This window comes from Plecotus auritus, assembly GCF_963455305.1.
Source record: "Plecotus auritus genome assembly, chromosome: 1".
NCBI lineage: Eukaryota > Metazoa > Chordata > Mammalia > Chiroptera > Vespertilionidae > Plecotus > Plecotus auritus.
The window spans coordinates 183,095,237-183,109,553 of record NC_137770.1 but is presented as its reverse complement, the minus strand read 5'-3'; the positions used below and the strand labels follow the sequence as shown (position 1 = coordinate 183,109,553).

The following is a 14,317-nucleotide window of genomic DNA, read 5'->3' as shown; positions in this document are numbered from 1 at the left end:
GGGATGGCACTGAATTTGTAGATCACTATGCATTGGGGGAACATTTTAACAATATTAATGGTTTCAAGCCATGAATACATAACGTCTTTCCATTTATGTGTCTTCTTTAATTTCCTTCATCACTGTTTTGTAATTTTCAGGGTACAAATCTTTTACCTCTTTGATTAGGTTTCTTCCTAAGTATTTTATTCTTTTTAATGTTATCATAAATGGGATGTTTTTCAAATTTCCTTTTTGTATAGTTCATTATTTACATATATAAATGCTATTGATTTTTGAATGTTGAAACTTTACTGGATTTATTAGTTTTAACTTTTTTTGTTTAGTCCTTTGAATTTTCTACATGTATGATCATGTCATCTGCAAACAGAGATAATTCCACTTCCTTCTTTCTTATTTGGATCCTCCTTTTCCTTACCTAATTCTTCTGGCTTGCACTTCCATGACTATTTTGAATAGCAGTAGTGGCAGGGGCATCCTTGCCTTGTACCTTTACAGATCTGGAGCCAAGTCTACAATGGGACAGGGCTGCTTATGGGTCTGCATCCAGGACCACAATTGTCAGCCAACCATGGGCCTGCCTTCTCAAAGTATTCTTCCTCAGTCCTAGACCAGGGTTTCACAACTTGGATTCATAAGGGCACTTTTATTCATGGGATTGCTGTCATATTGTTGTTTCTGTGGGGGACTAAATCTGGGGATCTCCTAATCCCCTATCTTGCTGACATCACTTCAACTATCTGTATTTATATTTATTTTTATTTTTCCTAATCAGATATACCAGGAAATTACTTTCCTTTCAAGAAACAAATTCAATGCTTTATATAATTTTTCTGTTTATTTAATTAATTTATTAATTTTATATTCATATATAATAATTTTCTAAATAAACTTTAAGATTAGGGAAGGGGAGGGGAAGGAAGAGATTAACTAAAGAATTTATATGCATGGACATAGACAATAATGTGGTGAAGGTCTGGGGGTAGCGGGAAGGTGGTGGTGGTAGTATAGGGTGGAGGGGGTCAATGAGGGGAAAAGGGGGACATCTGCAATACTTCCAACAATAAAGATAGTATGGTGCTGTTGTTTTTTTTTTTTTAAAAAAAAAGAGGGGTTTTTTATGTTTTATAAATTTACAACCCAGGCAATGAGTGATTACTGAGAGAAAAATATATAAGCACTAAAAGATATTATAAACAAACCAGAATAAAGTTGTGTTTCCTAAATGATGATAGAAAAGGTTGTATAATTTTTTTTTTCTCATTGCAATGCCCACCTAGGGGGTTTCTTCTAAATCCAGCTGCAAGATTGTTATAAACCATTCTCTGCAAAGGATTAATTTAGGACATGGGAAAAAATATATATCTTGCCAGCAGGGCAGTGTTGATTATTTCTCTTTAATCTAAGTTGTACATGCAGCATTCATTTACAATATAGGTCACTTGCAAGGAGATGATCCCCATATTTGGTGCGAGCAAAGCCTACTTGGCTTAGAAACCTAATAACCAAAAGAAGCCAAGATCTCTTGTATCAGCTCCAAAAGCATAACTTCCAGGGTCACCAGAGAAACAGGCCCAATTACAAGAATTGCTGCATTCCAAGAAGCTCAAAGACTGGCTTCCTTTCATATGTTTATTGTTCTCCCTGTCCAGGTGACATTCACTACACGGGGCTCATTTTACTAGAAGCTGTGTTGCCTGGGAAACATAGTCAACATTCTAACTGTATCAAGCTTCCAGGAGAACAGAGCTATAAATTAACCAAAAACCAAATTCTCATTCTGAATAGGTGCTTAGAAATATGGGACCTATTATTTTTTACACAATTAAATAGATACTAATCCAATTTTTTGTCCTATCTGTATAACTTAGTATTCCTACCTTAAATCCTATGTTCTTCTTCTGTTCTCCATGTTTTTACAGGTAAAATATGGAAACTATGCTTTTGTGTGGGATGCAGCTGTATTGGAGTATGTAGCTATCAATGACCCAGATTGCTCCTTTTACACCATTGGGAACACTGTTGCTGATCGAGGATATGGAATTGCATTGCAACATGGCAGTCCTTACCGGGATGTTTTCTCACAAAGGTAAGGTTTGTGTGTGTGTGTTTTAAATAAAAGGAGAGGCGCTATAGAAAAAGAAAATTCACTCGGTTATCCTTTTTAGTTTATTATATTTTGTTTCCTTTTTTGAAAAAGCATAATCAATAGCAACAAAAAAGGTAGTTATATGACATCCGTTGCCTAAAACATGTATTGAAGTATTGTTTTTCTCATAAAAAGGGGAAAATATCACTGCACATAACTAGTTTTACTCTCAAAAAAATTTATATATATAAAAGCCTAAGCGACCGTTACAACTAGATGACTGACCGGTAGCTATGATGCACACTGACCACCAGGGGGCAGACACTCAATGCAGGAGCTGCCCCCTGGTGGTCAGTGCACTCCCACAGCCAACCTCCTGCAGCCAGATAACCTCCCATGGTCCCTCCCTCCCGGCCAGACAATCTCCCATGGTCCCTTCCCCGTCCATCCAGCCCCCACCGGCCCACATCAGGACTGGGCGAGACAGCCCTGATCGGCCCCAATAGCCAGCCAGGCCAAGGAACCCCACCTGTGCACGAATTAATGCACCAGGCCTCAAGTTGTTATATAAAAGAAAGTACTGTTTTAATAATTTCTTTAGAATTTAATTGAGCAATTTAGTGTGTGTGAATTTTTACAGACTAAGTGTCATAGTCTGCAAAATTGATTTATTCCTAATAACAGCATATGATAACATAAATTTCAGGACCAAGTTAAAGTTCTGATATACTGAAGCACATAATGACAGGGATATTTCCATCTGAATTTAGAAAAGAATATTACAGTCCATCACTTCATGTCAAAAAGTATAAGGAGACAGGTTAATAAAAAATTATACCCATCCCTTGTAACTGGAGAGCATTATGCTAAGCAAAATAGGCCAGTCGGAGAAAGATAAATATCACATGATCTCACTCATATGTGGGATATAATGATTAACATAATTTGATGAACAAAAATAGATCCAGAGACAAATGGCAGGGGAGGTGGTCGGGGGGGGGGGGAGGGGGTTAGAGAGCAACCAAAGAACTTGTATGCATGCATATTAGCATAACCAATGGACACAGACACTGGGGCCATGGGGGCTTGCCCGGGGTGTGAATGGCTGGGGGAGAGGGTCATTTGGGGAAAAAGGAGACATATGTAAAACTTTAGGCAATAAATTAAAAAAAAAAAAACTATTGTGGAAGGTAAATGTGCAAACATTAAGAATGAACTATAATGCATTGCAAAATTTTAAGTGAGCTTCTTTGTATATCACCAAATGAGGGCATTCTCTTATTTTGGGAAGCTACATTCTTCTGGAGCTTTATAAAAAGTGCTTCCTTAAAAAAAAAAAAAAAAAAAAAAAAAAGTATACCCATCTTTAAATCAGAATTTTCTATGGTAAGTTGTTTAGTAAAGAAGATTTTGAATGTATATTTAATATTAACAATATATATGAGAGACATGGGCCTAAAAGGAATTCACAAATCACTGCATTCCATTCTATCAGCTGCAAACAAGCTTGGACTTAAGAGAGAATAGTAATATCTTTTAGGTAGAAGTATGTTTATTTTCTAGTCTTCCTCTACATACTTTCTAAAAGCAAATGCCAGACCCAGATGGCAGTTACAGGTAGTATTAATGCCCCAAATTTTAAACTATTTGAGTTGTATTCCTCCAAATTTTAGGATAACCAAAAGCTAGGTGTTTTGTGTTATGAAAATTTTAAAAATAAGTCTGAATTATGTTATATCTCTTCCATTTGCTAACTAAAAATCTAGACCTCTCTCCTTTTCTGCAAAACAGGAAGTTAGATGAACTCTTAGGTCCTGTGTTAATCAGCTTTTCTGTGTAGTAAACAACCCCAGAGTATCAGTGAACTGAAATATGTTATTTCTCAGCTATGAAACGTAAGGGCTGTGACTTGGTAAGTTCTGCTGTAAGTTGTGGGTCAACCGCAGGTCTGCTCCCTGCAGCTTCTGCTTCCAGGGCCCGGGCTGGAGAAGCAGCCCTCTCTGGGGCACGCTGCTTTCATGGCAAGAGCAATTGAAAGGAGGCTGATAGAAACCTGCGGTGCCCCTTGTGCTTCTTGCACGGATGTGGCATATGTCACATCTGCCAACAGACCACTAACTGAAAAGTCTCAAGGCCAAGCCCAAAATGACTGAGATGGATATGTGTACTTCACATAAAGGGAAGATGGGAATAAATAACTATGAATAATAATATACCCTAGCAGTGGTCCATTCTGGTTCTTAAAAATTCTAAGTATAAGACAAAAATAAAATATACAGAAATTGTAAAGTAAAATGTTAAGATACCCTATCTAATAAAGAGGGAATATGCAAATTGACCATTACTCTATGACAAAGCTGGAAGCACCCACAACCAATAAGGAAGGAATATGCAAATTGAGAGTCACTCCACAACAAAGATGGCAGCAGCTGCACCGGGATGCAGACGTTCCACCCTGCCCCACCTGTGGAGGGCCTGTGGGCAGCGCACAGGCACGGAGGCGTGGAGCAGCCAGGGTGGGGCAGGACACCTGGTTTTGTTGCCAAGGCGACAAAGGCAGGCATCCCACCCTGCCCCAGCCGCTCCAGGCCAGTGGCCAGTGGGCAGCTCCGGGCGGTGGGCAGCGTGCACAGGCACAGAACAGCCGGTGGGCAGCTCCAGGCTGGTGGGCAGTGCACAGAGAGCCTTTGGGTGGGGGAGGTGGCCCTGTGGAGGTGGCCTGTACTCGCCACATGGTGGGGGTGGCAACCGTGAGCGCACCAAGCAGAGCCTGAAGGCTGAGCTGAAGTAGCGCCTGCAGGCCATCAGTACCAAGGAGTGGTTGCACAAGTCCCACCTCCTGGCCCAGAAGGTGCACAATTGCAGGGACAGCCACTGAGGCAGTCCAGATTGACGTCCTCCTGGCTGCACCATGGAGGTTTGCAGATCTGCGCAGCCGTAGGCCTCCGGTGCACGCATCCTCTCCTTCCCCACTGGCGTGCAAACGTCCCCCAGCGTACTATCACCCATGCGTGCCTGCAATAGTCCCAGACCGTGGCGCATGCAAGTCCTTACCCACCCCTCCACCACACTTCCATCAACCCCAGCATGCCTACATCCCCCACAGGATGTGCACACATCCCCTCCGGCACGCTCACGTTGGAGAGTGTCTGGGTGTTCTGGGTGCTGAGCTTGGGCACCTGTGAGATGACAGTGAGAGGGCGGAGTGGTGATGCCCTCTTCCCACGGAGGCCAGGGCAGCAATGAGATCACCTCCATGAGGCTAATGCAGGTGCTGAGGCGGGGCAGACACACCTGGTGGGCACAGGCAGCCCTCATTGAGGGTGCCTTTGGTCAGCGTTCAAGATCGGGAACCCGGAGGAGGCGGGGAGTTCTGTCCTGTCAGTGAAATGGTGGGATAGTCGGGGTGACTGCAGAGGAGGAATGTGCACTTTGGGTGCCAGCACCCATGAACGAAGGCTGCCCTGACTGAGCCTCGCTCACCTGGGGCCTAGCGCACTCCTGCCAGGCTGCAGGTGACAGGACGTGCTTTTCTGAGTTAATGAGAGAAAACATTGATTCTCCCCCTGCCCACGCAGGTAGAAAATGCAGTGGGGAGACATGCGGGGAGTGAGCGAGGTTCCCTGTCTGGGGGTTCCAAATCTGCTTTGGTTCCTTTCACCACTGACTAGAGATATACAGGGTGTCCCCCCAAAATGTATACACACTTTGAATACCTACTAATTCCAATGGGGTTAAGCATGAAAAGAAAGAAACAACAATGGAGCTGTCATCTGTTAAAAGTGCAGGCACAAACTGGCAGTCAGACATTCCCCGAGGGGTCCGGAATTGGAGAGGGTGCAGGCCGAATTGAGGGGCCCTCCCTCTCCCCACCTCCTCCGTGCATGAATTTTGTACACGGGGCCTCTAGTAGATAATAATTAATCAATCTAAGTATATTTATAGATTAGTAGATTCTAAGAGGAAACAAATTGGAAAATCAGTTATATCATAGGGAATTTACTTGCAAGATATTTGCAGTCTAGTTGGAGAGGAGATCCATGCACATAAAACAATGACACTTACTAGTACTTATATACAGTATTGGTATTGCTTATTTTATGTTGTGTTAAATTGTGTAGTTTGAGATATTGAAAGATGTGACTATCATAGAGAATAAAGAGTTAATCAAAGGAAGCTCTTCAGAGGAGGCAAGCCTTAAACTTGACCTTGAAGAGTTAGTAGAGAATACTTAGACTGAACAGAAAAAATAGATAATACTTGGAGAAACAATGAAAAAAAAAAATAGAAGTAGGAGACAACAGAATGTGTTGGGGACCTATAAGGACATCAAGTTAATTTGAAAGGAAATTTGAAGTTTAGAATTCATATTATAGGTCACAGGTAGCTACAAGAACCTATGTCTAGTTCTGGAGCCCAGAAGTAAGCTGATGAAGATGGTATTTAAGGGAAGTTTGATAAGAAGGATGTATTCAAACAGGCATATATAAGAACAAATCCAAAGACATGAGATAAGAAAGGCCTGGTCTATACTGGAAATGAGGAGGAAGAACAAACAGAAGAGATGCTTCTAAGCAATGAAGCACACCATTGTTTTCATGTATTTAGAACTGAGGATGGAAAGCATAATGGAATGAAAGACGATACCCACATTTTACAGTGTAAGACCACAGAAAGGTTGGATCCTAACATGAACCAGGTGGCAGCAAAAAAGAAATAATTCCTTAATTGTGGTTAATGGCTTTTTATTCACTACAGATGTGGGTATTTGTGGACTTTTTTTCCAGACCCAATTACTTGGTCTTTTATGCAAAAAAATTAAAAAAGTGAAGCCAATAAAATCAATCTATAAACATAATAGCAATTAAAGAAATGTTCAATAAATTACATCGTGTTCCATTTATCATTATCCCTGTGGTGGTTTACCTAGCAGAGATTTTAATTCTGTGCAAATGTACTCTAGGGAAATGCTAAAAAATAATATGAATCATTAGGCATTATTTTTCCTTTGTTTGACTTGCATTTATGGATGTTGGCAATTTAAATTGTCCCTTTCTGTGGAGTTCCTTGCTAATGACACTCTATGTCTTGGTTCCCTGTACATCTGGAAAAAGAGAGAGCCAGGAAAGAAATATCTGGCAATTGTGGATGTGCCAACTCATCTCTTCCACACAAGTGCCACCTTAATCGATCACACAAACTCTTCCTGAGTTCAGAAAATACCTGCCTTCATTCCCTTTTGCCATAACCATTTAAGAAAGAGATCTTTTTTAATAACTGATTTGAAAAATTACAAAGACCATCAAATTTAACCATTGCAGTACAATCTAGAAATTATTATAAATAGCTACGATTCACCAGCTTATTGTGGGCCATTAATTAAATTAGATTACTGGTTGCTGTTGTGATTATTTTCTATGAAAATAACAGTATTCAGGGTGATTTTAAATGTTTTTATTGATTTTTAGGTAGAGAGGAAGGGAGAAGGAGAAAGAGAGAGAAACATCATTGAGAAAAATACATCAATCAGCTGCCTTTGGCATGCCCCCTACTTGGGATCGAGCTCACAACCGGGACATGTGCGTGCCCTGACTGGGAATCGAACCCAGGATCTCTTGAGCCATGGGACAATGCTCAATTCACTGAGCCACACTGGCTGGGCTTCTTTTTTTAATTCTCAATTGAGGACATGTTTACTTAATTTAGAGAGTGAGTGAGAGTGAGAGAGGGAGAAACATCAATTGGTTGCCTACTGGGGGTCAAATCCGAAACTTAAGTATGTGCCTTGACCAGACTTGACCTTTTGTTGCACAGGATGACACTCCAACCAACTGATCCACCCAGCCAGAGCCAGGGTGATTTTTAGATAATTATTTTTCAGGTGACTATTGCCTATACCACACCATAAAATATATCAGAGTAATTTGATATTAATAAATATTAATATCTAAGTAAATATATAGTGATATAGTAACTACACTTATTATCTGTTCTTTGCCCAGTATCTTATGTGCTTATATACTTTAATGACACTTTAAAACAATGATATGAAATTTGTTGTACATTTGTTTCCTACACACTTGCCTATTAGTGTACAACTATGATACAACCAACTACATACACTGAGTGAATGGTCCTGAGCTTTGGCAAGCACTGGGTTAAACATCAGAGTCATAGGCTATGGTGATACACTTACTTGGACATGTGTATCTGAATGGACATGCACAGAAATAACTTTTAAGGACCAGAAAGTGCTATAATATATAACCATAGATTTTTTAGAAGAGTTTTGTTTCCTTGGTCTGTATAAATACTAGATAACTTGGCAGTAGAAGTTAAAGAATTTATACATCCCATTAGATGCGTCAGAGTACTGTGCAGTGGGTAATGTTTGCAATTTTCTGACACAATTTGTTCATCAAGTGTTGCTGTTTTTGATATTTTAGTTGCAGTTGACATACAATATTATATTGGTTTCAAATGTACAACATAGTGATTAGACATTTATATACCTTAGGAAGTTATCATCCCTATAAATCTAGTAACCACCTGGCACTATATATAGTTACTAGGGGCCCAGTGCATGAATTCGTACACCTTGAAAGGAACTGTGGGCCACGAGGCTGCTGTGGGCACAGGGGAGGGTCTCGGCCCATCCTCTGCACCACACCTGGCCCCTCCCGCTGCGGCCCCCGGTCCTCTGTCTGCTGGCAGCCCCGCTCCCACCACTGCCGCTCTCATACACTAACGGCGCCAGCCCTGCTCGCACCCGCTGATGGCGCAGAGCAATTGGGGCCGGAGCCAGCAGTGGGTGTGAACAGTGGCTGCTGCCCCAATTGCCCCTCAGGAACAGAGGGAGATGGAGAAACCTTCAGGGGCAATTGGGACTGGTGCCAGGCACCAGCAGCAGGTGTGAGCGGCGGCTCCAGCACCAGCTGCGGGTACGAGAGGGGCTGGCACCGGCAGTGGGTGCAAGCAGCGGCTCCAGCAGCAGGTGCAAACGGGGCCATCACTGGCAGCAGGTGCAAGAGGCAGCTGCTGGCCCTGATTGCCCCTCAGGAGCAGGGGGAGGTGGGGAAGCCCTGAAGGGCAATCGGGGCCTGCAACCACCACTCACACCTGCTAATGGCACTGAGTGATCCGGGCCAGCGCTAGCAGCAGGTGCAAGCAATGGGCAGGACTGTGGCATGCGGGAGCAAAGAATTTTCAGTAACCACCAGAGGCTCACCCCGATGACAGCCCCCGGCGCCCCGCCTTGGTCTGGAGCCCCCGCTCACCTGCTCCACCATCCCGCCTTGGCCAATGCCTGCCATATTCCACACTCTGCTGCCTGCTGCCATTGCCCGCCATGTTCCGCACACGCCCCCTGGTGGTCAGTGCATGTCATAGCAACCAGTTATTCGGTTGTTCTGCCATTAGGTCTATTTGCATATTAGCCTTTTATTATATAGGATTGTAATATTATTGACTATATTTCATATGGTATACTTTACATCCCTGTGACTATTTTTATAACTTTCAATTTGTACTTCTTAAGCCCTTTCCCCTTTTTTGCCTATCCTTCCAAATCCCCTCCCATCTGGCAGCCATCAATTTGTTCTCTGTAACTATGTTAGTTTCTGTTTTGTGTTCATTTATTTTGTTTTTTTTAGGATCCATATATAAGTGAAATTATATAGTATTTGTCTTTATCTGTCTGACTTTTTCATTTAGAATATTACCCCCTCTGCATCCATCCATGTTGTTGCAAATGGTAAGATGTCTTTCTTTTTATGGCGAATATTTAATTGTATATATTAAATCTTTATCCATTCATCTATCCATGAGCACTTAGGTTGCTTCCATATCTTGGCTATTATAAATAACTAGAGGCCCAGTGCATAAAAATTCATGCACTGGAGGGGGTGTCCCTCAGCCCAGCCTGACCCCTCTCACAGTCCAGGAGCCCTGAGGGGCAGGAGGTGACCTGGTGATCAGGGGAAGGTGACACCACCATCACACCTCTGCTGCTGCCACTGCCAGCAGCACAAGCCTTGGCCAGCCCTGGTTACCTGAGCCTTGGGCCCGCCCTAGGTGTCTGGGCAGCCGCCATCCAAGGCTCACAACCGTGCACCTGCCACCCCCCTGGCAGGGCTGAAAGGACTGGGTGACCCTGGCAGGGCTGAGGGGAATGGACACTGCCATCTTGTGGCTATGGGCACCTCCATCTTTTGTGATAGCATGATGGTCAATTTGCATATTCCCTCTTTATTAGATAGGATGTTGCAATGAATATAGGAATGAATATATACTTTGAAATTCATATTTTAGATTTCTTTGTATAGATACCTAGGTGTGGAATTGCTGGGTCATATGGCAGTTCTATTTTTTAAAATTTTTGAGGAACCATCACACTATATCCATAGTGGCTGCACCAATTTACAACCCAACCAATGGTGCACGAACATTCTGTTTTGTCCACACCCTCACCAATATGTATTGTTTGTTGATATATTGATAATAGCCATTCTGACAGATATAAGGTAATATCTCAATGTAGTTTAGATTTACATTTCCCTAATGATTACTGATGTTGAGTATATTCTCATGTGTCTGTCTATGTATATCCTCTGCTCATTTTTTAATCAGATAGTTTACTTGATGTTGAGCTATATAAGTTCTTTATATATCTTGAATATTAACCCCTTATCAGATATGTCATTTGCAAATATCTTCTCCCATTCAGTAGGTTGTCTTCTTGATTTGTTCATGGTTTCCTTTGCTGTGCAAAAGCTTTTTAGTTTCATGTAGTCAGTCCCATTTGTTTATTTTTGCTTTTGTTGTTTTTGCCCTAGGAGATATATCCAAAAAAATATTACTAAGGCCAATGTCAAAGAGTATATTGTCTGTTATTTTTTCTAGTTCTTAAGGTTTTTGGTCTTACATTTAAGTCTCTAATCCATTTTGAGTTTATATTTTTGTATATGGTGTAAGAAGGTGGTCTAAGTTCATTTTTTTCATGTATCTGTCCAGTTTTCCCACCTTTTATTGAAGGGACTGTCTTTACTCCATTGTATATTATTTCCTCCTTGGTTGTAGATTAGTTGACCTTATAGTTATGGGTTTATTTCTGGTCTCTCTATTCTACTCCCTTGATCTATATGTCTGCTTTTATAGCAGTATTTATTGTTTTGATTACCATAGCCTTATATAGTTTGGTACCTCCAACATTGTTCTTCTTTCTCAAGATTGCTGTGGCTATTTAGGGTGTTTTGTGGTTTCATATAAATTTTAGAATTATTTTTTCTAGTTCCCTCAAAAATGCCATTGGTACTTTGGTAGGGTTTGTATGGAATCTGCAGATTGCTTTGGGTAGTGTGGACATTTTAACAATGCTCTCATTGTTCCTATTCACGAGCACAGTATATCTCTCCATTGATTTCTCTTTTCTTCAGTTTCTTTCTTCAACATCTTAAAGTTTTCCGAGTGCAGGTCTTTTACCTCAATTCATCAAATGTTTTACGTAGCCCTTGTCTTATGATAGTTCTTAGTATAAAAATACTATTTCATAAAAATTTTCATTAAATACATTTAAGAATAGAAGATAACTAAATTATTCAGAGTAAAATTATTATTCTGTTGATAACATTGACTTCAGTGTTGATCTTGTAATCTTAGCTATTCATAAGGCTAAAAAGGTGACAAAAAATATTTCTTGAGCTTTTAGTGTGAGCTCACCTCTGTTCTCAGATTTTAGTGGGTGTCAAGGAATAATTAATTCATGGATCTAATTTTATACTTCATCTATAAGAGTCCCTTTTTGCCTATTGGCTTTTATTCCTAAACTTTGGGAATAGAACCACCTAGTGGCACAGTAACAAGGACATATTTCAAACCTCATAGAGAATGATTTTGTTGGATTCATGTTAGTGACACAGATGCATAAACAATATATCAACCTAATCACAGAGTTTCAGAATTTTTAAACAGATTGTAATTCTCTTTTTACTAAAGATGAAACTAGTCCAATGGAGTAAATGACTTGCTCAGAACCACAGACACACACACACACACACACACACACACACAAAAAAAAAAAAAAAAAAAAAAAAAAACAGGAAAAATGTCAAGATTTCTAATTTTATGTTCAGTTTTCTAGTCATCATGTACTCTGTCTCCCTTTGTCTTCCCCTTAAAAGCATATAAGAAAAATATCAAACATACTACATAATGCTTTCTGTGTGTCAGACTCTGCATTCCTTTTTAATTTTTTATTTTATTTTTCCCATCACCATTTATCCCCTCTATGACCTCTTCCCCTGCCACCCATCACCCTCCACCCCAACAATCACCACACTTTTGTCCATGTTTATGAGTTCTCTCTCTTTTTTTTTTAATTTTTTGCTCAATCCCTCCATCCTCTGTACCCCCATACCCTCGAGCTGTCTGCCTGCTCTCTATAGTCTGTCTCTATTTTGCTTGGTTCATTTTGTTCATTAAATTCCACATATGAGTGAAATCATATGGCACTTGTCTTTGACTAGCTAATTTCACTTAGCATAATGTTGTCCAGGTCCATCCATGCTGTTGCAAAGGGTAAAATTTTCTTCCTTTTTACCGCAGAGTAGTATTCTATTGTGTAAATGTACCACAGATTTTTTATCCACTCATCTACTGATATACACTTTGGCTGCTTTCAAATCTTGGCTATTGTAAATAATGCTGCATATACTCTTTTGAATTAGTGTTTTAGGTTTGTTCAGATAAATTCCCAGAAGAGGAATCACTGGGTTATAAGGCAGTTCCATTTTTAATTTTTTGTGGTAACTCCTTACTGATTTCCACAGTGGCTGTACCAGTCTGTATTCCCAGTTGCAGTGCATGAGGGTTCCTTTTTCTCCACATCCTCACCAACCTGCTATTATTTGTTGATTTATTATTGATGACAGCCATTCTGACAGGTGTGAGGTGCTTCTCTGAAGAGGACATACCAATGGCCAATAGACATATGAAAGGATGCTCAACATCACTAATCATCAGAGAAGTGCAGACCCTGAGTTCTTAAATGTGACAAACTATAATATAAGTACTATTATTATCCACATTTTCTAGATGCAGAAATTGAAACATAATGAGGTCAAGTAATTTATCCAATTTCACAAAGCTATTGAGTAGTAGAGCTAAGATTCAAATACAGTCTGGCTCCAGAAATTGATAACCTGTGTTTCAAAGGGCTCTATCTATCTATCATCTATCTATCTATCTATCTATCTATCTATCTATCTATCTATCTATCTTTCTCTCAAAATAGAATTAATAACAATCCTTGATTTATTATCTATTTTCATTATTTGAAAAGTAGCCATAAATGGCTATTTTTATTTGCTTAATTAGTTTTAAATTACTTGGAAATAGTCTATTTTTCCCCATGCCCTCTTAACTATTAGAATATCTAATGTTTACTTTGTATTTTTACTTGGATTCAGAACAGAACATTAGATTTCTTTACCTCCTCCTATTTGAATACTTCTTGCAGTTTACCTCTTGGGCCCTGCCTCATGTTGACAACTCCCCTGGAGATAAAATTGAGCTGATGCAAAAGTTGTAGTATATGACCCAGAATGAAAAATAATAGAGTTGGAAGAAAAGAGGGAACTATTTGTGGCCAGACATATATTTGTTTATCCTCAGTGCCTACTTTCATGCTCTCATAGAGTGAATATTCAGTAAATATTTGATGAATGAATTAAAAAAATCTACCTAACTCTTTAGTCAAAGATCATTATATTTACTTATAATCAAATAAATTAAATACCAAGCTTTGTGCTTGCTTAATATTTAAAAAGTCTTCTATTTTCTCTTACCATAACTTTTTTATTTCTTGTTTTCTTCAATTTTGCATACAGTCAGTAATATAAACTGACAAGAAAAGAAAACAAATGTATCACACATCTACCTTTTTTTCCCAACTCCCTGCTGTAATAAGTTTTATACTTTTATTCTCACAAGGAAGGTGGAAAATATTTTTTTAACTTGAAAGCATAGAACCATAATCTTTTTATTCCCCCAACTAGAATGAGATACTTTCCAAGTGCTTCGTTCCCTTTTCAGTAAGAGAAAAAAATCAGCCTCCACTAATGGCCCAATTAACAGCTCCAAAATCAATTAACATGAGGAAATCAAAGAAAAACAGTCATGGTGTATTTGAAAGGACAATAAGAAGGAACAACTTGTCAGGAGAGAATATTG

At 39.9% G+C, this 14,317-nt stretch overlaps 1 protein-coding gene across 4 annotated transcripts in view; it reads left to right on the top strand.

The window, feature by feature from the left end:
* GRID2 (glutamate ionotropic receptor delta type subunit 2) overlaps positions 1-14,317 on the top strand; it is a 1,502,079-nt gene that overhangs the window by 1,308,912 nt on the left and 178,850 nt on the right. For all 4 annotated transcript variants that reach the window (XM_080647673.1, XM_080647670.1, XM_080647671.1 and 1 more), the window contains one exon: positions 1,923-2,089. In XM_080647673.1, the coding sequence (XP_080503799.1) occupies positions 1,923-2,089 (167 nt within the window). The remainder of the gene's footprint in view (positions 1-1,922; positions 2,090-14,317) is intronic.